Here is a 27,538-nt window from a genome sequence, read left to right as displayed (position 1 = left end):
TAAAGAAATAATCATTTTATCGTGCATCAGACTATTTCATGGGGATGTCACAATGGCAAGGAGCCTAGTATAAAAATTGGAGGATGGGATGGGGCAGCAGAGGGGCAGCAGCATCCAGAGCCGGGGCTCATCCAGCCCGAGACCTTGGAGGACATCACCTTTGCCTGTGGCAAGTTTAGTGAAGGTTTGGGGCAGGACTTGGACCCTCTGGCCAGCTTCCAGAGTGGGTGGGCTATGTCAGGCCTGTGCTGGTTCTTCCTCTTTGGGACAGTTTGGAGGAGGGCGTGTCCAAGGAAGCTCCATTTTCCTGTGGCTGAGGATCCCTTTGGCATTCGGGGTGCTGGTGATGGTGATGGTCAGGCTGGGCAGAGGCTCTTAGAACCTAGTCAGCTTCACCAAAGTACACCCTTCAGAGCCCCAGGAGGATCAGCTTTAAGGAGCCCCCTGGCAGGTGGAAAGGCAAAGCCCGTGAATGGGCACAGACCCTCTCCCTTCTTCCTGGGGCAGTGCCCAGCATTCAGCCTGGACCTACTTTTCCTCTGGCTCTGGGGATAGGACTTAGGGGTGGGGGAGAGTGGCTCAGCCCTATCTCTGGAGGAGGAGGGGTCCCTACTGTTTCTTTTGTCTGGGCCTGGCCTCTGCCAGTGAGGGATAGTATTTTCCCTGGCACTGAGCAGACAGCTGACCAGAGCCCGCCAGAGGAGCAGCGAGCCCAGCTGGGCAGCTGTGGGGACATAGTCGGCTCAGTTTTCATCCACATCAGAGCCTGCCTGCCCCAAGATTATCCCCACATGCGAATGTGGCTCCAGCATCTCGCTTGGTTTTGGCCTTCTTGGATGGACATTGAGCAGAGAGCTTGGCTGGAGGCCAAGAGTGTTGACCTCTTCTTGAGGGAGCCAACATCAGGAGGCACAAACCACAAGGCCTGGAGAGCTTCTACAGTCCAGAGCCTATATTCTGAATCTGGAACTTTGATTCAGATGTTGAACCCTGGAGCCAAGAGCTTGGGGTCTGAGAACCTCCAATGGGGATCCCAGAGCTCAAGACCTCAAACAAGGAGCCTAGATCCCTAATGTGGGGGAAGCCTGGAGACTGGGCTGGCAGCAACTTCCTTTGGTGGTTGGGAGCCTACCCTAGAAGCAGTTGGGTCAGGCTAGGTCTTGCTGTGTGCTTGTCTTGCTCTCAGAAGTTTGTATTGGACTTCTGATGGTTTGGCTGGATTGCAGGGCCAGGCCCGGGCTGCTGATGCTGTCTTGGGGGGACTCGTCAGTACCAGTGGTACCCAGGGACAGTAGTGCCTTACATCTGTCCACCTTGTCCCTCAGAGCCTGCTCTGCCCTCAGGAACCATGTGGACTCTAGCTCAGCCTGTGGTCTATGCCACCAACTGCCTTGCGGCCCCTCTTCCTCCAACCACAGCCCCTTCCCCAAAGCTCAGGCCCAAGAAGACCTGCAGTTTCTGGGCCTTTGGGTGCAGTACCCCAGGAGGAGCCTTGGCTGGATGGCTCTTGTGGCTCTCGCTCTGCATCTTGTTTGCTCTGGTACCGGCTGGGCACTGCCCTCTCTGCTGTAAAATGGGCATGAGCATCCCTGTCTTCTGATCATCCAGTGAGGTGGCCCAGTACAGGGCCTAGACGTAGTATTTGCTCAGTAAGTTTGGTTGAAGGAAATAATGGTTGGGAGAGGGCTTTTTTACAGGGCTCTTTGCTCTCTATGTGTGTGAGAGATTTCCATTCTCAGTTCCACGGAGGAGCAGCACTGTGAGGAGACTCACAGGGGGGTGCCACTGCAAAGGCCCTGCTGAGATCTCTGATCCAGGATGGCAGGCTATACTCCTGCCTGGAAGGGACCAAGGAGTGGGGGTTTTCCCTCTCTGAGGGGGTTTTCCAGGCAGGATAGGCTCTAGGGTGGCACTGTAGCCTTCTCTTGCCCTCATCTCACCTGCTCTTCCTTCCTGGAAGGTCCCACAGAAATTGAACCTCTAGCTGCTCATGGAGGGCTGAAATTAACCCTTTACGCTTGACCTGGTATCTGCCCATTCCCTTTCCAGGGGGCTTGAAAAGACAAGGCTACCAGGCTGAAGCTGCCAGGGGGCCATGTGTATGTGTGGGGGTGCAACTTCCAGCAAAATGGCACCGATTTCCCCCCGCCATAGGGCCACCTCTTTCCCTAAATGGCAGGGTCAGTAGGCACGTGTCTGTAACACTCCTGTTACCCACTTTAAGTCTACAAGTAGAAAAACGGATACAGATAACAACTGAGTGGTCAGCAGCAGCCACATGTGGACAGCTGGAAGCATGAGCAAGGTCCCTTTGGTCAGTGGCAGCCACAAAGGCCCAGGCTTCAGGGAGACCCCAGTTGGTGCCCTTGGGGTCGCCTGCCTGGTTTCAGTAATAAATAACATGAGGACCCAAAAACCAAACCAAAACAAAAAAATATAACCAGTATCTTTTGGGGTAGGTGGTGGGGGACTTTAAATTATCGGCCTTCCCGGGCCACTAGGTGGTTGCTGGCGTGGGCGGGGCGGCAGTCACCGGCACGTGTGCAGCTCCACCAGCCGCTGGCACTGCCGGCACTTGACGAAGCAGCACCAGTGGAATTTGCAGCTGCAGCGCTCGGCCAGCTCCACCTGTGCTGTGTGGAAGCCGCGGCCACAGCACAGCAGCTCACAGCCGTCGATGGCCTTGGACGTCTTGTTGCACGTGCGGCCCCTGGTGCCCAGCACACCGCTGCGCATGTCCTGCTCGCAGAAATCTGGGCTGGGCTCCAAGTACACCAGGTCCTCATCTGTGTGCGGCTTGAACTGTGCGTTGCGTGGCACCAGCGCCCTGGAGGAGCCCACACGGCGTGGCTCCACCTCGGTGGCACCATCGAACTTCTCTTTCAGTGCATGGCCCACTTGGCGGAAGGGTGGCACGGCTCGCCAGCACGTCTTGACCTCGCAGGAGCCTGATACCCCATGGCACTTACACTCCACCCGCATGTGTGTCAGGATGGCCTGCAGGGAACACAGAGGGGAGAGACCATCAGGAGATGTCAGGAGAGGCTGGGGAGGGGTGACTGGGCGGCAGACAGCGGGGGCATAGCTGGGGTGGAATGCCACAGAATCTGAGAAAGATGCACTGTCATGCTTCCTCTGTATTAAGCACCTACTGTATGCATGGTGGGCTGGTAAGCTGTGTTGGGGACAGTTGAAGAAGATATTGTCCCTGCCCCTGGGGCACTTATAGTGCCAGGGGAGAGACATTTTAAAGGGCAGTGTCATGAAACAGTGAGTGACAAGTGACATACATGATGGGGAAGAACACGGTTGCATTGAATCTGTACAGGAACCTTGATGAGTAGGCATCAGGAAGGCAGATGGTATCAGAGATAAGCACGTGACCTTTGCTGTGGCACAGGGTTCAAATCCTAGCTGTGCTACCTGTTAGGTGTGTGTGTGTGTGACAGAGGGATGGAGATGCACACCTACGTGCATTAATATGGGTGGGGCATGTGGGGGGATGTGTGTGCTGTGCAGGGGGGCCACTCGCATTGCTCTGTGATGCCTTCTCCCTGTCTGTTCCCCACCCTGCCGCTCCGGGAGGTGCCTGGTGCTGGTGGGAGCCTGTTTTCTGAGTGGCATGTGGGTGAGAGAGTGTTTTAGACACTTTCCCGAGCCCCATGCCCCAGTGGTGATGGGGGCAGAAGAAATGCCACATTACCTTCCTGCCAGCCTCATTGTTGTGGAGGTTCATGAGGGCCCGGCTGGATGAGGCCCCCTTGCTTCTCTCCCGCACATCCACAAATGACTGTGAGAAGGCCACGCCATAGGCAATGTTGTCCGAGCATCCTGACCACTGGAAGCCTGGGGCGCGGTGGGCAGAAGGGGCCACGGGTGAGTGACGGCCCATTCCCCTGCTTTCCCACTCATGCCTCCCCACCCCCGGCACTTACCCTGGGGGCTGACCCCGTGCACTGTCCGGTCACAGCCGCACTTTTCCAGCTCCCCACTGCTGCACGCCCGCGTCACCGCGAAGGCCACACCTGCTGAAGAGATGGCGTACACGAAGGCCGCCTCCCGAGTCCCTGTGGGAGGCAGAGGGAGGGCAGGGCTGGGTCCCAGTGCTCCTCCCTGCACCCTCCTTTTCAGAGGTGAGGGGTATATGGGACCTGAATGATGGAGGCCCATGAGAGATCTAACTCCCACAGGCCAGGAGTGCCACTGTCGGTGATTATTCTCACCATGTGGATGCCAAGGACACTTACTACGTGCTAGGCACTGCTCGATGTGACACGTGCCAAGCATTCATCCTCACAGCGCCCATGAGGTCAGTACTGTCATCCCATTTTACAGAGAGATCAGTCAGCTTGTCCCTGGTCACACGGTACATGGTTGAGCAGGAAGACAGCGCCATTGCTTATAGCTTCTGTGGGGTTACTGTTCTTAAAACCCCTTCCAGAAGGCTAGTGATGTTCACGTCGTTTGCGAGAGAGAAGATAGGCTCAGAGAGGTGAATGAATGACTTGCCGAGGCTGCAGAGCTGTGAAGTAGCAGGCTGCACTGCCAGCCCTCCTGGCTTTCTCTAAAACCTGTGTTCTTTTTGTCCCTATTTCCTAGCCTCCCCCTGGGCTCTGAGGCGTCCCCCCTCAGGATCCTGCCTCAGCCCTTCCTGCTCAGGCCAGGCTCATTGCTGAGATTGTTTTGCTTCTTTATCTCTTTAAGTGTAAATTGTAATCACAGTGGCTTCTACTGTTCACCTCCATCACTGCTGATGAGGGCATGCCCTCTGCCACCGGGAGCTTTATCTGTGCCCATTTCACAGATGGCGCAGTGCAGGTTTGGGGAGGGGAAGTGATTTGGTCCCAGTCACCCAGCCAGGAAGTGATAGAACCAGGACTCAGACACAGGTCTGTCCGCCTCTGTGCTTGTTCTTTCCCTTCCGCCCAGGACTTCTCAGTGGTTCTATTTCGGTGTCTGCCCTCGCCCCCTGCCTGAATGGGTGTTTTTATCCTCTTAGGAACTGTGCCTCGGGGGGTGTAGCTTCTGTGGAGTCTCTTTCTGGGGGTGTGGGTGGTGGGAGGGAGTGTGTCTGTGTGTGTGTAGTGCAAGTGTGGTGCGTGTGTGCATGGCTGGCCGGGAGTGTGACCAGACAGGCTCTGCTCCTCTCCTGGGCCCTGTGAGGGCCTCTGTGTGCCCGTGACTGTCCTTCTGTCTCTTGCTGGAGCGTCTGTGTCCGCAGGAGTGGAGGGGGCAGGTTTTGGCCCCGTGGTTGGCAATTACCTCTGCGACACCCAGGCCTGTGCTCTCGGCTGCCCTGGGGAGCAGTCGCCGTGGTCAGACGGAAACAATCACCTCCTCTGTGCCCGTGTCTAAGGACAGGCAGCAGAAAAAGCGGGGCTGGGGTGGGGGCAGCTCAGGCCCTGGTGGCTCGGGATGCCTTGCTTTTGGCTCGGCCCTTGAACTGGGGATACTGCCCAGCACCCACTCTCCACTGCCCACCCTCTGCCCTACCCTGGCCATTTTGGGCTGGCATCAGGGGCCTTGGCTGGGGCCACGGGGGCCTCGACAGCCTGAGATGGAATCCTCTCCAAGTTAATCGAGGTTAATAGCAGGATCATGTTGGTTGGTTTTGTGCTGTGGCCGCCCAAAGAGAGACGACTTTAGTTTCTGGTATTTCTGGTATTTCCAGGCCTGAACCAGCACAATTCTTTGCCCCAAAGACCAAGGGGGAAGGGAAAGCAGGAGATAGGGCCATGGGCCCCAGCTCTTGGCCCAGTGTGGTCCTTTCTCCCTTGCTTCTCCGGGCTCTCAGGCAGCCCCAGCCCACCCCAAGCCCTCGCCTCACCTCCTCCCTTGAGTGCTCGTGGCCCTGGGGTGCAGGGCGCCCTGTGAGGTTGCCCGGGGAGACCTCTGCCTCATTTCCCAATCAACACCCATCAGCCAGGACTCTGGGTCCCCCTTTCCCTAGCCTCGGAACAAGGACGCTCGGTTTTCTCAGCTTGGGAGTGGGCCTGAGGAAGAGATCCTGGGAGGAAGATGGTAAGTAGAGCTACAGCTTATAGACCCTTCTCTGTGCTGGGCCCCGTCTCAGTGCTTCACGGAATTTATATACTCCTCCTAACACCCGCATGACTTTTTATTTTGTTAATCCTTACCTGAGGATATTTTTTCCATTAATTTTTAGAGAGAGTGGAAAGGAGAGAGGCAGGGAAGGGGGGAGAAAGAGAGATGTGAGATGTGAAAGAGACACATTGACTGGTTGCCCCCTGCTCGCACCCGGACTGAGGCTATAGATGGAACCTGCAACCCAGGCACATGCCCTTGACCAGGAATCAAACCCGCCCTTCAGCCCTTGGGCCGACACTCCAACCACTGAGCCAAACTGGTCAGGGCTGAAGTGGAGACTTTTAACCCTCATTTTACAGTTGAGGAAACTGAGGCACTGAGTGGTGAAGCAAGTTGTCCAACAAGACCCAGCTGGGAAGTGGTGGAACCGAAATTGGGACTCAGGCTCCAGAGCTTCCAACCTTGATATCCTGCTTCACAGCCGGAGCCACCCGGAATATACATCAGCCACTCTCTTCCCACCTCCCATGTGTGAAGCCAAGAAGGACTTCCTCAGGTCTACCCTAAATCTCATGTGCTGTAGGACAAACCCAGGTCCTTCTGTGGGTTCTTTACTGGGGGGTGGTGAGCAGCTGGCCTTTGTGCTCAGCACAGGAGGCCCCAGAAGGCCTGGAGAATGTGGCCAAGCCACCATGCCCCTAAACCGAAGGCACTGGCCCCTGCAGCTTTTTCTAACTGCCTCTGGGTCCCAGCCCTTTGACTCTAGTGCTGTGGCCCCTCCTGGCTCCTTCCCTCTGCCTGGGTGCCAGACTGAAGCCTTGCTTCCTAGTGGGGCACCTGGCAGCGACTGCTGAGAGAGAAAGGATTGCGGTGCGCCTGCGAGTGCAGCAGAAGGGAGCTCCCCAGCCACATGGTAGATAACTGCTCCCTGGGCAGCGTGTGCCTGTTCCAGCCGCGGGAGAAAGACAGTCCTGGCTTTGTCCTTCTGGGACAGCAGAGCCGGCCCAGGGTAAAGCAGGATTCTAAGGTGCCAGCAGCCGCCCTGCAACCTTCTGCCTTTTCCATACAGCCATCTGCCCATCCCACACCCGGCTCCTTTCTTCCTGCCTTTTCTCCTTCCCAGGGCACCTCCTTTGCCAACTCCACGGGTCTACATCCTGTGTGTCCTCTGGGTCCCACCTCAGTGCCATCTTTTCCAAGGTGCTAAGCAGCCTGGGGCTGGGAATTCAGAGTTGTCTTATGGATCCAGCTCCCCTTTCTGAGGGCGCTGGGGCCTTTGTGTAGGCTGCCTAAGGCTCACAACAACCTTAACCAGCTGGCTCCAGCTCTGCTCTATGGAGGAAAAAGCAAGGCTCAGTGGCTTGTCTGGGGTCCCTCCGCCAGCCTGTGGCCAAGACGTCACATGCGACGTCTCTCCCAGAAGTTAGAAGGAAAGACATTCTAGCAGGAAGGAGTGTTTGGAGAACCAGATGAGGCTGAGTTGGGCTGGAAAAGAAGCCATGGACATGGTGATGCCCTGGTACCAGGCTGGTGTCCTGGTGGAAATGCCATGCCCAGCGTACCTCACATATTTCCAAAGCAGATTCAGTGGGAGTCCTAGGGAGGTGGGCAGGACAGGCACTGGCCTCAGAAAGACATTATCCCCTTCTCTCCCCATCCCTGCCCCCAGCTTGTCTTTCCAGTTTCCTCTGCTCTCTCATCCGCAAAAGCTCACCTTTTCTTGAAATCAACCTGTCCCGAGTCCTGGTCCTATCACCTCCTGGAAGCCTCTCTGGATTTAAGAGATGATGTAGAACAGGGAAGAGGAAAGGCTTTGGAGCTGGACAAAGCCATGTTGAGACTCTTACTAGTCTTCCTCAGCCTCATTTCCCCAGTTCAAACATGGAGAAAATCTGCTGCCTGGGAGGTCAGACCCAGCACTTCTCCTTCACTTCCCTCCCACTATCATGGATTTTCTCTCGTAGGCCTGTCTGTCCTTTGCAATCAGGATCGGGGTCACAGACCATTTTATCTTCTAAGTGTCTTGTGTGCTTGTCTGGCCAGGCTGTCCGTCCTGCATACTTCTCTAGCAGGAAGCACAAGGCTGGGCACAGAGTGGGCCCCGCACAGCAGCTTGGAGACAGGTGGGGTTGGGAAAGAGCAGGGACGCTCACCAGGCAGGCCTGAGATCGAGTCCTGGCGCTCCCACTTCCTAGATGTGTGACTTTAGCTTTCTTGTCATAGAATGGGGTTGATAACAGTACTGACCTCATCAGGTGGTTCTGGAAATCTAATGAGGTAAAGTAGGGAAAGTGCTTAGTTTAGTCCCTGGTACCTAGTAGGTGCTCAAGACATAGTAGTAGTTATAGTGAGACTCACTGTTGGGTGATTAATGCCACTTTATTCATTTGCTAACAAACCCTGGGGGGGCTTGTGCACTATGGAGGCCAGTCGGTTGACCATGCCTTTGCCACTGGGCTAAAAGCTTCCTTAGGGCAGAGACCATTCCTGTTGCTGCCTCACCAAATGTTTATTGATCACCTGCTGTGAGCGACGCCATATGCTATACACTGGGGGGTGCAGAGGCAAATTCGACCTCAAGGAACTCCCAGTGGCAGAATGTCTCTGGCGGTAACCAGCCCCCACTCCCCACCCCCCACCCCCCACCCATAAATGATCTGATGGCAGCAAAAGTTCTGGCCCGAGAGGTCGCCCAGAAGGAAGGCATGTTCTCTCCTTCATTAAGCCCAACGTGATGCCAATATTGACAAAGATGAGAACACAGGCTTTAGTGAGTCACTGCCCAGGACTGAAAAGTGTTAATTCTGAAATCCAGCCCCAGGTTACAGTCAGGTGTCTTGGATGATGTTAGACACATGCGGATGGGAAGATGGGCCTGGTTTTGCGTCTTTGCTACGGCCAGTGCACCACATCCCCTCCCACCCCTGGCAGCCAGAGCCTAAAGGGGCCTCAGTGCTCACTGAGCCCCTTTTCTCAGGACAGGAACTTGATCAAGGTCACAGAGTGAGATGCAGATGCAGGGGAGGCCTGGCGTTGTCTACAGGTGGAGGGAAGCAGAAGAGGAGTCTGCATGGTCTTATCTGCCCTCCAGGTCCTGCTCAGGCCAGTGACTCTGAGAACCGCCCCCCATCCTCACAGCCACCTCCAACCTTTGGACTCTGTGGTGTCCCCGCCCATCCTCAACCCCTTTTCATTCACTCAACAAGTATTTATCAGTTACCTGAGATGCGCAGGTGCTGCTCATCAGGTGCGGGCTGAGGCTCATGGAGGCCATCCCGCACCTGGCCTGCTAACACCTGCTAATGCTAACGCCTGCTCAGCCAAGAACTGCCACCTACCCGCCGCCATTCCTGGCTTCCCCAGACACCAATTTTACCAAATTTCTGGTAGATTTTCAGCCTAGAGCACACAGCATGGCCCTAACTTACACACTGTCCTCACAAGTCACCATTATTTCACCATCTGTCTTGCCTCAGTAGGACAGAAGCAGGGGGCCTCTGCTGCGTGGGGTGGGGGTGGGGTTAGGGGTGGGGGAGTGCAGACTTGGAGGCTGGGAGGCTTCGGGCAGTAAGAGAGCCCAAGGGGGGGGGTCACTGTGGGTGCCAGTCAGCCCTCAGATGCCCTGTATCTTTGAATCCTGATGGGGGTCCCAAGGGGTTGGTTCTGGGATTGTCCCCACTTTACAGGGATCAGGATGGTGAGGCTCAGGGATGGAAGGACCTCACTCGAGATGTCACAGCCAAGAGTTGGCAGGTCCCGTCTGCTTGCTGAGCCCCTTCCTCAGCTGTGAAACAGGAACATTACTACACACTTGCAGAGGCAGTGTGAGCTTCTGCGGACAGCACACAGGAGGCCCTCGACAAACAGGGGTTCCTGGCTCTGGGGGCCATCTGTTAGCTTTGGCCTCTCCTGTGTCTGAGGTCATGACCCCAGCCAGGCAGCTCATGAATGTGGTACTGGCCAAGCCCCCCAATTCCCAGAGCTGGGGGCTGTGAGGGAGGCCTGCCCAGGCCGGCTGCTGCTGCTACCGCAGCCAAAAACGACAGCAGCTGGTGATGACGGATGGCTCTTCTTGGGTCAGGGTCTACACTAAGTGCTGCCACACATTATGTCACTGAACCTTCGTGACAACCCTATGAGGTAAGTGCACCTGCCAGGCTCACCGACAGGTGAGGATGTCGGGCTCGGAGGAGTGAAGTCACAGCTCAAGGTCAGCGCTTGCCATGGGCTCCCTCCCGTTGCCTCATCGACCCCTGCACCTTCTGTGAGCAGAACTTTGGCCTCGGGGTGGACCAGTCCCTTCTCCCCTTGTTCAGTGGAGCCAAATGAAGACTTCTCCAAGAGGAATTTTACTCAGGAAGAAAACGAAAGATACAAAAATGAGGAGATGGCTGGAGGGAAGATAGACTCCTGAAGACACGACTGCAGGTGTGGTGGGCCTGGGGGGAGGGCACCCTGCTTCAGCCCGGAGGGGACAGGATGCTTGACCGAGCCACTCTAATTAATCTGGAGCAAGTTCCAGCCAAGCTCAATAGGATTCTCAGTGTCTTCCCAAACTTACTGAGTGAGGGCTGGGTCCCTTCTTGAGTTCCCATCAGAAGCACAGGTGAGGAATGGGGTCCCTCACTGGCTTCAGGCCAGCACTGACCCATGCCTGCCTTTCTTGGCCCCTTCCAGTCCTTGCCCTGACTCACTTCCTGTCATTGGAAGACATCCATTGACTGTCTCCTGCATGCCAGGCTCTGCCATGTGCTGGGAAACAGGTAAATGCGACATCACCCTTGCCTTGGAAGAGCTGGAGGCTTAGGGACAGGGAGTGGGTGGGGAGACAGGCATCACAGTTCAGTCTGGAAGGAGTAACGAAAGCTGTGTGAACATAAAAGTGTGTGTGTGTGTTTTGAGAGAGAGAGAAATTGATAAAGGCAAATGGGTTAAAATGTGAATAGTCGGTGAATCTAGGTAGAGTGTATATGGCAATTCCTTGTACTAGTTTTGCAACTTTTCTGTAAGTTTGAAATTATTTCAAAACAAAATATTACAAAAAAATCAGGGGGAAACCCCAGCATGAACGAAGAGCTTTAGGACCAAGAGGGAAAAGCAACCACCTGCTTGCAGGAGCTGGGAAGACTGGAGGAGGGACCTGCTGAGTTGGTGGAGAACGGGGGGAGTGGGTGTTTGGGGTAGACGACACAGCATGTGCAGAGGCCTGGGGGTTTGAAAGGGCCTGGCACCTGACACCTGCTGACCTACCCACTAGTCCACCCAAAACACCAAACACCTACTGTGTAAGAGGAGCTCCCCATGCTCAGCGTCTGTTATTTGAGCCTAGTATCTGGGCCTCATCGAACAGGCAGCCCTGGCCCTCAGTAGTGGCACCATCGTCCCGGGAAATCCTCTGCTCCCAGGCCACTCCCTGGATCTCAGCTTCTTTTCCAAGCAGCAATGTTCAGCAATGCCAAGCATGACCGTGCCTTTTTGGCTTCTGCCAGCTCCCAGGAGAATGGCTTCCAAATTTCTATCACAGTTGGTTTCCAACAACATCCAAATGGTTTGCCACAAGCCCAGCAGCCCTAGCTGTCCAGGACCACAGGTGCCAAGACAAAGGTTGGCCCAGGCAACGCCTTCCTGCTGCCTGAGCAAGTCCTAGGGCCCCACCGACTGTTGGTGGCTCCGGAGTGTCAGTTTCATGCTCAGGAAGTAGAAGAGGCAGCTGGTTTCGAGCACTTCCTCGAGGGCAGAGGCTTGACCCGCTGACCTCTCAAGGAGCCTTCCAGCTAGCTGCATGGAACGTTCTCTATGCCCTGGCCCACCGTCCTTTGGCTTCATGCCTTCTCCTATTTCTGGTCTCAGCTGAGGGCTTACCTTCTTGGGAATGCTTTCTCTGAGCCCCAGCTCTGGCCAGAGGAGAGGTCCACCCTTTGCTCCCACTCCCATGTCCCCTCCATCACGGCGTTTTTTCATCATGAATAAGAGCAACACCCTGGAGCTGGACTGCCTGGGCTCAAGTCCTGGCTCTGCCACTTTCTAGCAAGTTACTTAACCTCTATGTGCCTCAGTTTCTTCTTTTGTAACATGGGGGCCTATTTTGTAATAAAGGGCCAGGTGAGTTAAAATACTTTGAACAGCATCTGGTCCCTAGTTACTGCTATCAGTGTGCAAGCCCTACTGAGCTGTGGTGGTTGACTTGGCTGAGAGCCGAGGAGGGCAGGAGCTGGTGCTGTTTCAGGGCTGGGCTTGGTGAGGCTCTCAATATGTGTCGTCAAAGGAACATGTGACTGGGATGGGCTCCCTAGGAGAGGCTAAGTGCTAAGGTGAAACAGCCCATGTCTGCAGCCCAGCGCTGAATTCTGCTTCTGCTGCTGACCCCCCGAGGAGCCCCTGTCTGAGCCTCGATTTCTCCCTTTGTAACACTGGATGGTAGCTCCAGGGATGAAGGCACTGCACACTGTAGAGTGCTGCCCAGCACTGATGGCCCCCCAGCCCGAGCTCCCCTGCCTGGATCAGCCCCTCTCACGTCCCCTCCACCTGCACCCTGTGCCCTCGCAGGCCCAGGGTGCTGTTTTTACTTGATAAATGACTGAACAGTCTGGTGACTAATGAGCATATCATTCCCCACCCAAGGAAGTGGCAGTCTCTTCCAGGGTCCCCTGGTGGAGGACCCACCCCCCGCACTGCTGGCCCCCAGCACCCCTGCGAGCCCCGCCCTCACCTTGCGTCACCACCTTGCCGAAGACAGGCAGGGAGTCGAGTGTGGAGCAGTTCCAGCGCCGGTTGCGGAACTGGTACTGGCACTCCTCGATGGCGAGCTGCGCGCCACGGCGCACCGAGTCCATCACCTCCAGGTTCCGCTTGCACATCTGCACCTGCCTCTGGATCAGGCCCTTGAGCTTCTCGCATGTCTCCTCCTCTGAGATGCTCCCCACCGAGGACAGCTTGGCCAGGTACCTGGGGAGAGGGTGGCAGGGGTGGAATGCCATGCAGAGCCCCGCCCCTCCTCTGTCCACTCCCAGACCAGGCCGTGCCCAGCCCAGGTCTCTGGGAGCCGACTTGTCCCAGCGTGGGTCCTGGCTGTCAGCTTCTGTCTGGATCCAGTGACAGGCTGTCTTGTCTAGCTCTTGGGGCTGGAGGGGGGAAGTGCTGTCTCCCATGAGAAGGCCTCTGCCTCAGTTGAAATGCCTTCTAGCTGGGAGTCACTATCTGCTCTGGTGTCTCTCTTTCCCACCCCCAGGCAGGGACCCTAGTGACCTAAGCCCACCTTCTGGCTGCAAAGCCAAGATCCTCACTGCCAGCCACATTCCAGGGCCACCAGATGGAGACCAGCATCAGTGCTGCAGCACTTGGGGGTGGGACAGTGAAGGCAGCGCAGGGCTGGAGGACTGGGGATGGTCAGCACACAAGCGGTGGCAGGCAAGGGAGTCTTCAAAAACCAAGCATGCCATGCTCTCCTCAGCCCCTTGGGTTTTTATAGCCTGAAGATGGGGTGACCATGCTGGCTCCACCTCAGGGTTCTGGCGAGGATCACAACCTCGATGAGATCATTTATTCAAGAAACTCTGGGACCAGGGACATGTGCGGAGAAGAGGCTTTAATGCATCCATTTCAGTGGAGGACAAGAGAGAGCACTACTGTTCATTGAACACCTACTATGTGCTGTGCAAGGTGACAGGCAGTTCATTCTGGGGCATCCTTACCCCAGATCTATGAGGTGATAATTATTATGCCCATTATATGGATGCTAGAATGAGGGCTGCGAGGGTGATGTGCCCCAGGGGACACAGACAGCAAGTGCCAGAGCTGAGCCTCAAACTCCTTCAAACCCCAAGGGCCTTCCCCTTGCCTGTCTTCCTCCATGGTGGGTTGAGGGGCCCCGAAGGCTCTGCCTCATCTAATGACAGACACTTTGTGATCTTGACCAGGAGGCTTGACTTGTGCTGTAACTGCTGCCCCTCAATCTGTCCCTGGTCCAGGTGTTCCTGGCACATAGTAGGTGTTCAAGTGGCAACCTAATGATGGGAGGAGAGCTCTGGAAGGCCTCCTCTCCTTTCCCTGCCTCCCACATGCTCAGTGAGAGATGCATCTTCTCACCTCCCAGGCCAGGGCCACCCGGGGCTGCCTTCTGGGCTCTTGGGGGAGCAGCAGAGTACAGAGAACCATAGACTTAAGGAACACACCTGGAGAGGTGGTCTGGTCCAGACCCCTCATTTTACAGACGGGCACAGAGAGGGACAGGGGCCTTTCCACCACCTCCCAGGAGGAAACTTAGACCCTGGCTGTACCCTCAGCCTCAGCCTGTGAACAAGACAGTGAGTGTCCTGCTCCCAACTCTACAGTGAACCAGGACCTCTTCCCCCCAAGGGGCTTGGCCAGCAAACCCGATTGGGGGAGCTTTCTGGAGGGTGGGGGTGAAGATGCTATTGCATCCTGTAAGGGAAGCCACAAATTTTTTGTCCAAAAAAGACTTAAGGGGGGAAGGTGACTGTTTTGGGGACTCAGTTTCCTCATCTGTAATGTGGGGAAGATACCACTGGTTCTGGCTAAATCAAGAACTGTTGTCAGAGGCAAAAGGGATGTTGTATGTAAAAGATGGTCTGATGTGAGCCCAAGGCAACAACAGGGCAGGAACTCAACAACTGTTTGCTGAACAAAGGAGTGGACGATCGAATGGTGACCCAATAGAAAAGTACACAGAAAACCCTATTAAAATATAGGAAGTTTTTTATGATGTTGATAATAAAAATAGCAAACTTTTATGGAAATTAGTGAGGGGCTAAGTACTTTGCTTCCATTATTGCATTTAGCCTTTCAGCAAGACAGCAAATTCTCATTTTATAGAGGAGGAAACTGGGGCACAAGACAGGTTAGCAATTCGCCTTGTAGGCAAAACCACACAGATAGTAAGAAGCGGAGCCAGGACTCGAACCTGGTTTTGCCTGATTTCCAAGCCATTAGAAGAGACATTGTGGCTCAAGGACTAGAACTGACACCAGTGGGCAGAAGCTGCAGGGAGCTGGGCTCGTTCAACCTAAGGATGACAGCCAAGGCGCAGTCGGCGGGCTGCCTGCTGTCGCTGAGCTCTCCATCCCTGGAGGTGTGCGAGCAGCAGCTGGATTCTATTTGTCAGGCATGTGGGTTGGACCAGAGTGATGGTTTTCAAACCTGGCTGTGCGTCGAAACATTTGTGGGTTCGTTGAAAGTGCAGGTGCCTGGGCCCCGCTCCAGGTGGGCATCTGGGCTTTTAACACGTTCCCAGGAGCAGCTGGGAAGCCAGGCTGGCACAGGCCTGCAGAGCACTTCAGGGGAAGCTCTGGGGTAACCACTGGGGATGTTTCCTTCTCCACCTGAGGGAGATCTGATACTGGGACCCACTTTGGTCCTCACTGCAGCCTCAGCCTCCTGGCTGGGGGGCCAGTCTGAGTTTGGCTTTATTTATCTAGAAGTGGAGATAATGGTTCCTGTCCCAGGGGGCTGTTGGGAGAAATTAATGTGATTTGATGTGGCTGCTGCATCTGGCTCTGAGCTGGGTACATTGTGGGTGCACTGTGATTGTAAGGATCTCTCCCTCCCCTGGCAGTACAGCCGAGTGGGAAGTGGTTGGTCTCGGGCTGGGGAAGGCCAACCTCCCCTTGCCTCCTGGGGCTCCCCTGTCCTCTCTACCAGGTCCTATCTAGTGGATGCACAAAGACTGATTGTGTCCTGGCAGAAGCCTGAGTCTCTCAGAGGGGCACAGGGTGGGAAGATGGCTGAGGGGCAAGGGGAAGGTACATCTGGAAGGCGAGGGAACCACTTGGCTCCTCAGTGTTGCCTGGGTGCTCCCCTGCCTCTTACAGATGAGGGAAGGGGTCCCCTATGGAGCTAGTCTACCTGGCACTCTTGGCCTGCAGGGGGCGCCAAGAGCTCAGCTACTGGCTGTGGGCCAGGTCGATGTTTGGGAGGCCACAGTTGAGGGGACAAGAAGCTGGGCCTCAAGTTGGATCCTTTCCTGCTCACACGCAGGGTTGGCCTCTTGGAGAAGGGTGGGGACCCCTATGTCCTCTGTGACATGGGGGCACAGAGCTGGCTTATCCCCATTTCAACCTATACGCACTCTGCGTCTAGCCAAGGGGTCAGGTCGAACTGTGCTGGGTCCTGGCATCTGGTGAAGGAAGGTGCTCAAGGGCAGGGTGAGCAGGATAGGGAGGCCTGCCTGAGCCACCAACCCACTGTGTGACCTTGGGCAAGTCCCCACCCCTCTCGGAGCTTGTCTCCTCGTGGGTACAATAACCCAGTGGGTCTGAGTGGCCATTCCCACTGTCATAGTGGGCAGCTCTCCTTATACAGACTCGGATGGGGGGGTTCCAAGCCTCAAAGGCCTCCTGGACCCATGCCAGGCTGATACATGGAGCTCCACTGAATGAGGAATGAGATGGACTGGAGGGGCCTCCTACCCCCTCTCCCTAGGCTCAGAGTTCAACAAGGAGAGATAGGCTGAAATAACAGTATTAGGGATTTAGGGGTGAGCTGCTAGGCTGCCACGGCCGTGACTCACTGGGACAGCTTCCAGGAAGAAGCTGAGAAACCTCTTCCGCTGAGGAGCATCTCTGCCCCCACAGCTGGCACCAGTGCCCACCACCCCCAGCCCCTGCCTTTATCTGGCCCAGCAGCTGTCCCCTTCTATGCCACAGAAAGCACAGCCCCACCCCCACCCCCACCCAGGCTCTCCCGAGTCTCGGGTCTTGCCTGGGCAGGCCTGGGTGCCAGAGCTGGAAATGGGGTGGAGAGAGATAGGACCCTGGGCATCGCAGGCTATCCCTTGCCTTTCTTGCTTGTTCTGGTATCCTTAGGGTATCTGGCCTTGTTTTACAGATGAGCAAACTGAGGCCTGAACAGGTGAAGTGACTTGCCCAAAGTCACACAGCTACTGAATGGCAAAGCTTGGGATGCAAATGCAGCTCTGCCTGGGGCCTCTCTTTCCCCTGTACCCTGCTTGTGGACCTGTCCTATTGACAGCTGCGGGGGCTGACGCCACCCTCAGTGTCATGTCCAGCCCGGGGTCTCCTCAGTGCTTAGCATGGGGTGCAGCACATGAAAAGTGTCTAATAAAAACTTGCAGTGTGAACAGAGGGCTCCGTCCTGACTGGTCCCCTCTGCTCTCCTTCTGGCAGAGGTCTCCGGGCTGGTGAGAATGGTGTATGGGGCTGAGGGACAGCAATGGGGACAGCTTCTACTTTTCAGTCCACCGAGGGCTTGGAGACCCTTAGGGACTAGGCCCACCTAGTCCTGGGGACCTCAGGAGCCCCTTCTCTGCACCCTCAGGTGGCTCAACCTTTCCCCCAGAGACACGCATGCCACTTGCTGACCCTGGAGCTGGGCTGGGCTCCAATGTTGACTGCATAAGCCATTTCTGGGGGAGACAGAGAGCCTGGGCACAATCGGTGTTGGCTGCCGCTGGGCTGGGCCGGCCTGTGGAGGGCCTTGACCATCCCTGCTGCTTCTCCGGCCCTAGTTGCATTGCCCCAGTTTAGGCTTCTTCCTGCCACTGCTGAGTACATGCTTAGCAATTTGCCACCTGCTGCCCCGGCCACCCAGGACTCTAGCCACAGCCGTGCCATCGATCAGGTTACCCCACCAGCCCGGGCCGCCCCGGCTGCTGCTGCCAGCTAGCTCGTGCCCCATCTTCTCCAACAGGGGCTGCAGGTCCTTCAGGCTCCTCCCAGGAGGCCCTCCCCGCGCCCGGCCCGTGCCTGTAGCCTGCAAGGCTGGAGGGCCCTGGCCCTGCCAGGGAGATCAGATCCTCTCGGCCACCTGCTGTTTTCATTAGAAACTAAAATTAGCTGGGCTTGTCCCAAGCTTTTCCAGGTTTGCTTGCTTTTTAAAAAAAATATACAAATTCCTAGAGGAAAACCCGCACCTCTCGGACTCCTCCCCTGCTCTTCCTCTGCGCGTGCAGAGGACAGGAGACGGGAAATAGCTGGAGCGTTCTGGAGGCCAAGCAGATCAGTGTCGTGGGTCCTGGCCCTGTGGGTGTCCAGGTGGGGGCTGGGATGCTGGCCCAGGCCTCTCTGCCCCCTCCCTCTGGCCTCCCTGCCTGCTTGGGCCACATTTAGAGCCTCCTCAGGAGCGGTCCTGCCTGCGACACCAGGGAGGAGGAAGGCCAAGTGGAGGGAGGAGGAGTCCCAAGGAAACCGAGTGCCTGCTGAACAGTGAGCCACCTTGGGAGATGCTGGGCTGGGTGACAGCGAGGGAGACACAGGGGCCATCCAGAACTGTGTTCTCATGGGGGAAGGGGACTGCCTGGTTCCCCAAGATCCCTACCACACCCCCAATTGTTCAGAGCTTTGAATGTTTCTGTACCCTTCTTGGTCTTAACATCCTGCTGTCCTCTCCCCCATGGTGCTCCTGTCCCCGACTCTCTTAGGGAGTAAGAGTTTTAGGTAGGCAGTGTGGCACATTGTGCCAGGGAGATGGACAGACTGGGTTAGAATCTCATCTCCATGATACTTGAGGCAAGTTAATGAGCGTGGCTGAACCTCAGTGTCTTCATCCACAGAATGGGGAGAATAGTTCTTATCGCAGGAGGCTTAAGTGAATTAACTGCTCACATAGTAGGCACTCTCCCCCTGTTGGCAACTTTATTATATTAGCATCATTATTAGGATGTCTACCATCATCGCAGTCATCATCGCCGCCATCTCAAAGCCTCTTCAGAGCCCCTTGAGCTGGACCCCCTGCTGGACCTCAGACCAGCTCTGCTCGCTTGTCTTCTTTGCTCAGCTCTGTCAGCTTCTTAGGCCTGGGTTCCCAGCACTTTTTTCAGCTGAGCACGTTTAGGGGAAGACACACTCCCATCAGGAATAGTGGGTCACTTCAGCCTCGATCCCAACCGCAGACTTGACAGAATCTCCAGACGGAGTATGTAGAGTTAGGGAACGTGTTTTCCTGGTGCTTCTGGCCCATCATCTGTATCCTTCAGGGACCGGGAGTATGAGAGACGGGGGGTGGGGTGGGGTGCTGTTAGGAGATCAGGAGCTGGGGACACTGGGGTGAGGAGGGCAGGTCAGCAGGTGTCCAGGACAAGCTCAGGTGTGCTCGGGGCACTTGGAAACCATTTGTGGGACTAGATGACTGGAAGAGAGGCACCTTACTTCCCCTGTCACTTGTGCTCTTCAAACAGTCACACGCTTTAATGTATCCTTACTGCACCCATTCAGTGCTGGCCAGGAGGGTATTATCCCCTCCACTTTACGGATGAGAAATCTGAGGCTCAGAGACATGTGTTCAAGGCCATGCAGCCAGTCAGGGGTGGTCCGGGTTTGAAAAGAGGTCACTCTGGCTCCTAAGCCTGGGCCGGCTGATCAGGCTCCAAAGATGGCCCAGGGTACAGAAAGCATGAAGGCTTGGCATCAATGGACAGGACCGGAGGACGTGGCTTCATTCTCCCACTGCTGAGTCTTTCCAGAACCCCATGTCTTTCCTGCGCTACAGTGAAGGTGCCTGGCTGCTTGTAGGAGTGAGGGGCACTGGGCAGGAAGATGCCTCCGTGGTTACACGGCTGCCTGGACAGTGTCTGGGCCTGTGGTCTCCGCAGCTTTCAGGGCCACGAAAGAAGTTGCTGCCACTGGCCTGAAACCCCTGGAGGGGCAGCCAGTGAGGAGGGGCCAGCCTCGGCGATACTCCTAGTGGTCATGGGGCAGTGGGTGCTGCCCAGTTTTAGCATAACTCTGGAGTTCTCAGTGCCCAGGCCCAGTTCTCTTTGCTCCAAGTGCATTTTCTCAGTTGGGGGGAGGGGAGATGTGGCCTCCTCAGGAGCCCAAGTCCCCACTCCTGCACCTTAGGGCACTAGTCCCCTCTTCCTGTCTCCTGGGATCCCTAGCTCTCTTTACTCCCGGGCCTCAGAAGATTCAGCACCCCTATTTTCTGTCTCTTGGCTTCCCAGTTTCCATTACTTCCATTGCCCTGGTGTCCCAGCTCCCCACATTTCATTCCTGAGGGCCCCCACTTCCTGTTTGGGAGCTGACTCCCCCCATTTCCCATCTCACAGTATTTGTTCCCAGGGGAGCTGGTGGCTGACTCAGGGCTAGGAAGTGGCCACTCAGGCCGGAGCCTGGATGGCCCTGCACTGTGCCAGAGGGCAAGAACCTTCCTTCTCTCCCGGGGGCAGGTGCGTTTGTGGGGGTGAGTGGCTGTCAAACTTAGGGCACTTTCTGACCTTGCCATGCCCCCTAACTTGCCAGCAGAGAGCTTCTCCCCTGCAAAGACCTACCCGCCCCTTGTCCCGAGGGCCTTTCTTGCCCTTGTAGCACTGGGCCACTGAAAGCTGAACTGCGCTCCCTAGTTCCACTGAAGGAGCCCTGAGGGTGGGGAGCGAGGAGAATGGGGGAGACCCTAGCTGAGCTGTCCAGCCCTGCTTCCTGGAGTGACTCCTGCTTTGGTGGCCCAGGTTTCTAGTGAGTTCTCTGGCCTTGGTGGGTCCCTTCTAAAGGCCTCGCCCCAACAGGGCAGATGGGAAAACCTTGGTTCCTTCCTTGCTCCAGTAGTTCACTGCCTCCAGCAGAGAGTATGGCCAGGGGTGTGGGGCTGCAGATCTGCTTTCATTTGCTACAGAGAAAGTCCTGGGAAGTCAGGAGACTTGGGATGGAGTTCCAGCTCTGCCACTAATGTGCTATGTGTCTCCAAGTGCCTAGCACAGAGCCTGATGGAGCAGCTCTTGACAAATAAGTGTTTGCCATGACTGAATGGGGCCCAGCAGGCCCTCCCCTGCTTGGAGGCTCTGTCCTGGGAGGGGTGAGCTGATCATCTCTGAGCCCCTCTCACTCTGATGGCTGGGATTCTGCCCTCTCTGCCTGGGTGCCAGCATAGCTGGGCATCCCTGACTCAGGAGGAATACCCGGTGGTGCCCAGCTCTCAGGGAAGAGCTCCTGGGACCTGGTCCTGTGTGATAGGGCTTGTGTGTGAGCAGAGTGAGAAAGAGGGTCTGAAAGGACCATTTAGTCACAGCAGTAAAGAGGCCCCTCTAGTCTCATCAGCAATTTCCTGCTGCTTCTAATGGGCCTCTCCAAAGCTCCCTCCTGAGCTGTGAGCTGTCAGGAGGTTCTCTCCCTCCCGGGACACATCACTCCCTCTTTCCACCCACCTCCCTCCCCCTCTCTCCTCAGACCAGGTCCCCTCCACTGCGGGGGTTCTGACTTGGCCAGGGAACTCTTAGAGACTGGTTTCAAGTTTGCCAGGAGACGTGGGAGGTGGAGAGGGGTTTGGATGGGGAAGGGGAGCTGGTGGGGTCACGGCAGGGAGCGAGCCATCTCCTGGGTTTGGCTGAATCACAGAAGAAGCAGTTCAGGGCTCAGAGATAAAACCTGGCAACTCCTGTGGAAATCTGGACAGCAACCGTGGGGTCGCAGCTCGGCCTTCCAGCTGAGTTTGCCGAGCTAACCCGTGGAGGCTCTTGCAAGCTTGTTTGGAGTGGGGGTGACTGGAGGGGCCAATGATGTGCAGCTGTCGCCCCCATTAGTGGTTCCCTGGCCAACTCTGTGCCAGGTTGGCTCAGGCCAAGCCTTTCTTCCCAGAGGGGGGAACAAGGAGAGGAGGCTTGGTGCAAATGCTCAGCTTTCCAAACGCACCCACAGGGCCTGAGTTGGGCGAGTTTCAACAGGTTTGGGGAGCACTGTCTTGTCAGATGCTTGCTGAGTTGCTCAATTGCTAATCCCGGGTTGAGGGAAGAAAGTCAAGCCACAGCAGACAGCTGGGTCGTGACTGCCGCCTGAGCAAGCCCCTCGGGCAGAGCCTGGTCCTGGGGCCCTGCAGTGAAGGGTGAGGGAGAGACAGCACTTAACCGGGCCCTGAGGGGTGTGCCCTCGGTGGGGAGCTGAGGCCAGATCTGCTGGGTGACAGCCACACTCCCCGACACCCACTTTGGCGCATCTTAGCATCACCCGAGACTCAGGGACGTAGAGTGGAACCTCCCTCCTACTCGAGGTCTCTGAAGAGAGGGCACCATTTGACCACAACTTAAAGCCCTCTGGAGGGAACAAGCCCTTCCTTCCTTTATCCATCAAATATTGACTGAGTACCGACTGCGTGTCAGACGCGTGTCAGGCACTCCGAGGGTGCGAGAGGTGTTCATGCCACAGCCTCGGCCCCTTCCGTTGATAACCACGCAGAAGCGGCAGCCATGCTGCTGGGCGACAGGTGTATATAATGCAGAATAGTTCTCCTGGGACTAAAACCCAGGAGACCTGGACATGAGAGAGAGAGTCAGTTTCAAGTACCGGCTTCTGATTTTCAGAATGTCCTTTGGGAAGTCATTGCACCTCTGGGCCACTGAAGTGGGACTGGAAAGAATATAGTCTCCTTCCTCTGAACAAGGGAGGGGAAGAGGTTATATGGTTCCAACAGAGTGATGGGTGCGAAAGGGCTTTGTAAACTGCTGCTTCTCAACCAGGCTGATTTTGCCCCACTGGGGATGTCTGGCAATGTCTGGAGACATTTTTTTATTGGCATCCAATGGGTAGAGGGCAGGGATGCTGCTAAATATCCCACAATGCACAGGACAGGCCCCAAATACCAATGGGTGCTCTGAGAAATCCTGGTGTCAACTGTAAAGGGCTGTGTGTGTGTTAGTGATTGTGAGTCAATGCCCAGAGCCATTAGAGGATCTCCAAGGGGATGGGTTTTTACTATTTAGAAGGGAGAGAGGTATTCTTTTCAGACAGGGACTAGGGGGACACTTCCTGGGGAAGACAGGCCACACCTTTACCTGTGGGGCTGGCACTGACACCTGGGCTGGCTTTGCATGCACACCTGGCCCAGCGAATTGTCCCCAGAGTGCCAGGCCTCATTCTGCCCATGGCCAAGGGAGTCACATAGCAGGCTGGGCGAGCAGATGCATGGGAGCTCGGCTGGGAGAGGTGCACCTGTGGGAAGCCAGATCTGGTGAGGGATATGGTGTCTCCCCCAGTGGCACCAAGGGGCTGTCCCAGCAACAACTCCTCAGGCCAGCAGGATTGCCTGGGGGCCAGGCTGGGCCTCCCTCACTCTGTGAGGCTCTTGCAGGGGTCCTGCTTGAAGAACAGGCAGGTGGCAGCCTAAACCCCACCTATCTGGCCTGTGTAAGACCACAGGACCTGGACAGAAAAGTCTGGGGGAAATGGGGCTTGGGAGAAACCTGGAGGCCTGTTCTCTCCACCACCCCTGTAAACAGGGACACTGTCCCATCTCACTGATGGCAGCCTCAGCTTCCAGCAGCAGCAGTGCCATCTCCTTTGGTGTGCCTGGCACTGTGCTCAGATGCTACATGTGTGGCCTCCCTCCTGCCTCACAGGCCCCCAAGGGTGGGTGCCATCTTGCAGATGAGGAACCTAAGGCTCAGAAAGTTTGAGTAACCTGTCCAAGGTCACTTAGCGGGTCAGTGGCAGAACTTGGATGGAAGTGTGGGCTCTCTGTCATCTTGGAGACCCAGTTCTTAGCCACTCTGCCGGACTGTCTTTGAGTGCAGCATGGACTTCCCTGCCCTTGCCAGCTGGTCTCTGCTGGGACCTCAGCTCAGTGCACCACTGCCTTCCTTCGGGAAATCCACAATAATGAAACCTTAGCTCATCTATTCTCTAACTCTTCACAGTACTTCCATTTGGGGTTCATTCCTCTGCTGAGGACTACAGCCCCGAGGATGGAATAGGCCCACCCAAGGCCACCCAACATGTGGGACAGTGCTGGGAATGGAACCCCAGTCTCCCAGCTCCCAGCACAGCCCCATTGCCTGGGGGAACATTTAGAGACATTTCTGAGCCCAAGTCTGTGGCAGAGTCTAGGCCATCCACCGATGGACTGTTTTTATCCATCCATCCATCCATCCATCCATCCATCCATTCCTCCCTCCCTCCCTCTCTCCCTCCCTCCTTCCCTCCCTCCCTCAGTGGTGGGAGCTGCCACAAGCTGTCAACTCTCTCCGGGTGCCAGACACAAGTCTAATCAACAGCTTCCAGCTTCTCTGGGCTTGCCCAGGCCTCAGGCCGCGGAGCCCTCCCAGCTCCAGGCTTCCTCCTGTCCAACAGCTGCACACAGCGGGACACCTGGCCTCCCTGCCAGGCCACCCGCCCTTCTGAGACAACAGACAACACTGGCTCTTGCACCAGGCCAGCCAGCCGCCCCTGGACTTCAGGTACTAGAAGGGGAGAGGACAGCCAGGCCTTGCCCCTCTGAGAGTGCTGCCAGCCACCCTCTTGGGGCCAGACCTCCAGCGTGGCTCACACTTGAAAAGACACAGTGCCAGCCACCATGCCTGAAGCTTTTCCTTCTAGAAGCAGCTTTTGGATCAGATCCTTCTGCCATTTACTAGCTAGGTGACTCTGGGCAATTACCTCTGTGATCCCCGATCTTCTCATCTGGGGAATGGGACTCAGATGTCAGGGTTTGGAGAGTACCGTGGAAGCTACTGTAATTATTATTCTTACTGTCACGATTCTAACCTCCAGGCCAAGTCCCCCATACTGTGACTGCTCCAGCTCACATTTAACCCCTTCCTCTGCCAGCAACAACACATACACTGCCCACCCATTCGTGGTTTTGCCTTCATCTTGTCTTTCTTTCTAGACCCCAAGCTCCTTGAAGCCCAGGCTGTGACATGGGTTTCCTCCAGAGCTGACAGTCCCTGGCCTGGGGATGGAGGGTGATAATTCATGGCAAATGACCCAGTCTTGGATGTGCCCAGAGATCTCTTCTCTATCACAGCCTCTCTGGTTGGGTTAGGGTCCTGGGGAGTCCCTGTTCCTTCTGCCTTGGGCTGAGCAGAAACCCTTGGCTGGAAGCCCAAAGCCCAAGGTGGAGCAGGAGTGAGCGGGGTCATCCAGAGACTGCTCCGTGGCAACCTGAACCATCGCCGTCCTTCGCAGAGAACAGGTTTGCCAACCTTGCTTCTCCCTCTAGGCCGCCCTCCTCACCCCCCCTCCATGGCGCGAGTATGAGAACCGAGCTGTTGGAATTCCCCATGGCTGGGGCTGGGATTTTGGGCTTGGATGTGACACCACCTGAGCCACACTGGCTCAACTTTGGGACAGCTCCAGAGAAGGGGATATGTCACTGCCTGGGAGTCAAAGCACCTGGGCTCAGTTCTTAGCTCTGAGTTTGGGCAAGTAGCTTCCTTCCCCTCCTGGGCCTCAGTTTCCTTATCTGTATTGAGCCCAAACACCAGATGCTCTTGAAGGACTTTCCACTGTGGGTGCCACTCTCTGCCCCGAAGGCCTGGGTCAGACCCTGGAATTGCCATTTCCCTCTGCCCCTTCGGGGCCCTTCGCTGGGCTGTCAGACCCAGTCCTCACTCTTCCTGATGGTCCCGCTCACTGTGGAGACCCAGCTCTGAACCGGTGCTTCCAAGAGTCAGCTCCAGGGACCCCAGACTCCCCCAAGTCCAAATAGGCTCCCCTCCTCAGCTCTGTGATTCATACCCACTCAGGGGGCTGGTCCGCAGGGTGGGGGCAGTGGGAGGACGTGGTGATGCCCTGGTTTCTGTACACTGTGCCACTGCCCCTGAAGTGTTAATCAAATTAAGGCTCCAAGAAAAACAAAAGCTCTGCAGCCACTTCAGGCGGCCTCAGAGTCCTCGCTCCCAACAGCTGGGAGAATTCCACATCACCTCCGTCCCCCAAGCCCTGGGCGGCTCGGACCCCAACGAGCACTATCCTTCCAGCCCGCGGGGCTCCGACCGGCCGTAATGACCTCATAGCAACAGCCATTGGACACTCAGGGCGATTTCATGGGAGATATTTGTTCTTTGGTCTTGATGCAGAGAGAATTTTTCCTCTCCCGCCGTCTCCATGGAAACCCCAGCTACACTGTTGGCTAACCCCCTTCCCACCTCATGCTTTTCAGATCAATATTGGAGCTTGGCTCCCCACTGGCTGCCCACAGAGGATGGGGCAGCGCCCGGGGCGGGGGTAAGCCTGGAGCCCGGGCAGTAGTCGCTGAGGGGGGATGGCGAGGGAGTCCTGGGTCCTCTCGCTTCCCCGTGGGCTCACTCACCCAAGCTCATCCCTTTAGAGACCCCCACACCGCCCAGTCAACCTTCTGTCCCTTCACAGGGACAGAGTCAGGCCCTCCTCAGAGAGAAACAGACAGACAGGTCACCGGCAGCCACCACCCCTCCCTCCTTAGGCGAGAAACCAAGAGGCGGGGGGCTGTTGTCCTCTTTAAGGGCCCCACGGAGTTTCCTCCCGCCCCAGGGGGAACCCGGGCCGCCAGCGCCAGCCACGGGCTCCCGGAGGCCCGCGCCCCGGTCCCTTCTCTCCTGCGCGCCCTGGCTCCCGCCCCCCCGCAGAGACAGGTCCCTGCACGCCTCCCGCCCGGCCCGCAGCGCGCGGGGCTCGAGCCTGGACGTCTCCGGGTGAACCTGCGGCCGCGACGCGGGGTCCGTCCCCGACGGGGGCTGCCTCGGCGACCTGTCAGCCCGGCCCGGGCTGCGCCCCGCGCCCGACACCCCGCCCCTGGTCCGCCCCACGCTCGCGCCCCTCGCGCTCTCCGGCGCCCCAGGCCGCCTGTGGGTGCGGACGCCGCCGCCACCCCTGTCGCCTCCGGGCTGCGAGCCTGACGGGGCAGAAGGGGTGCCCAGAGGGAGGCCCGGGCAGCGGAGAGCGCGGGCGAGCCTCGCGTCCCGCGACCGAGACACCTGCCGGGCGCCCCCGCGGCCGCCGCCCCGCCCCGCCCGGCCCCCGCCCGGCCCCGCCGGGTCCCTGCCCGACTTACAGCCAGTTGCTCGCGGCGGCCGAGAAGACGGCGAAGACCAGGAGGCGCAGCGAACGCAGGCAGGAGCGGGGACTCATGGTGCCGCCGCGGGCGCCCGGCCCTGGGCAGCGCCTGCGGCCGCGGGGGGCCTCCCGTCGGGGCGGCAGGTGGGCACCCCGCGGGCGGGCTGGGGTGCAGCGCCGGGCACGGGCCGGGGCGCGCGCGGCGGGGCTCTGCCTCCGTGCCTGCCGGCAGCCCTGCCCGCTGCTGCGCCCGCTGCCCGGCGCGGACCAGACTGTCAGCGCCGCCCCAGAGCCGGGATGCGGCGGCGGCGGCGGCGGAGGCGGGCGGGCGGCGGGGGGGCGGGCCGGGGGCGGGCCGAGGATGGGGTTACCTGGGCGGGCCCAGCGGCCCGGGACACCCCCCGGGGGCGGGCCGGAGCGGCGGCGGTAGCGGCCGCCCTGGCCCGCGGGACTGGGCTTCTCCGGGGGCCTTCCCGGCGCGGCGCCCGGGAGGACTTGGGGCCCGAGCCCGCTGCAGACACGCCCGGCTGCGCGCCGCCTTGCCCGGCCGGGCTAGAGGCGCGGCGACCCAGCTGCCGCGTCCCCGCCCGGGCCTTGGGGACAGGCGGGCACAGCTCCCCCAGCCCGTCGCCGCGGGCACTGCAGGGCCGCCCTCGCCGCCCCGCCTCGCCCCCGCCGGCGCCTCCCAGCCGGACCCCGGACCGACCGTAGCGGACCGACCCGAGCGCGTCTGCCGCGGGCGCGCACCCGGCCGCTTGCGCTCCGGACGCCCCAGGCTGCGC

The 27,538-nt window shown here is 57.5% G+C and overlaps 1 protein-coding gene across 2 annotated transcripts; it reads right to left on the bottom strand.

The window, feature by feature from the left end:
• On the bottom strand, positions 1–26,995 carry WNT4 (Wnt family member 4). Of its 2 annotated transcripts, none has more exons than XM_081145153.1 (5): positions 26,755–26,995; positions 12,758–12,993; positions 3,936–4,025; positions 3,704–3,846; positions 1–2,997 (listed from the first exon to the last, which is right to left on the bottom strand). In XM_081145153.1, the coding sequence occupies exons 1-5, from the start codon at positions 26,829–26,831 to the stop codon at positions 2,530–2,532; spliced, it is 1,014 nt and encodes a 337-aa protein (XP_081001279.1). In that variant the 5' UTR covers positions 26,832–26,995; the 3' UTR covers positions 1–2,529. The 2 variants fall into 2 exon arrangements, with proteins under 2 accessions (XP_081001279.1, XP_081001278.1); XM_081145152.1 differs by having other exon boundaries at positions 3,936–4,067; positions 26,755–26,993.
• Between the last annotated feature and the right edge of the window lie 543 nt (positions 26,996–27,538).

The sequence above is a fragment of the Miniopterus schreibersii genome (genome assembly GCF_964146895.1).
Source record: "Miniopterus schreibersii genome assembly, chromosome: 8".
NCBI classification, from domain to species: domain Eukaryota; kingdom Metazoa; phylum Chordata; class Mammalia; order Chiroptera; family Miniopteridae; genus Miniopterus; species Miniopterus schreibersii.
The sequence above is the reverse complement of the archived record's forward strand: the minus strand, read 5'-3'. Positions and strand labels throughout refer to the sequence as shown.

Coding starts and splice junctions, on each gene's coding strand:
- WNT4 (XM_081145152.1), bottom strand. CDS start 26,831: ATGAGTCCCCGCTCCTGCCTGCGTTCGCTGCGCCTCCTGGTCTTCGCC. Junction 4,068..12,757: donor CGGCAAGGTGGTGACGCAAG/GTGAGGGCGGGG, acceptor TGCCTCCCACAG/GGACTCGGGAGGCGGCCTTC. Junction 2,998..3,703: donor ACAATGAGGCTGGCAGGAAG/GTAATGTGGCAT, acceptor TGTTCCCTGCAG/GCCATCCTGACACACATGCG.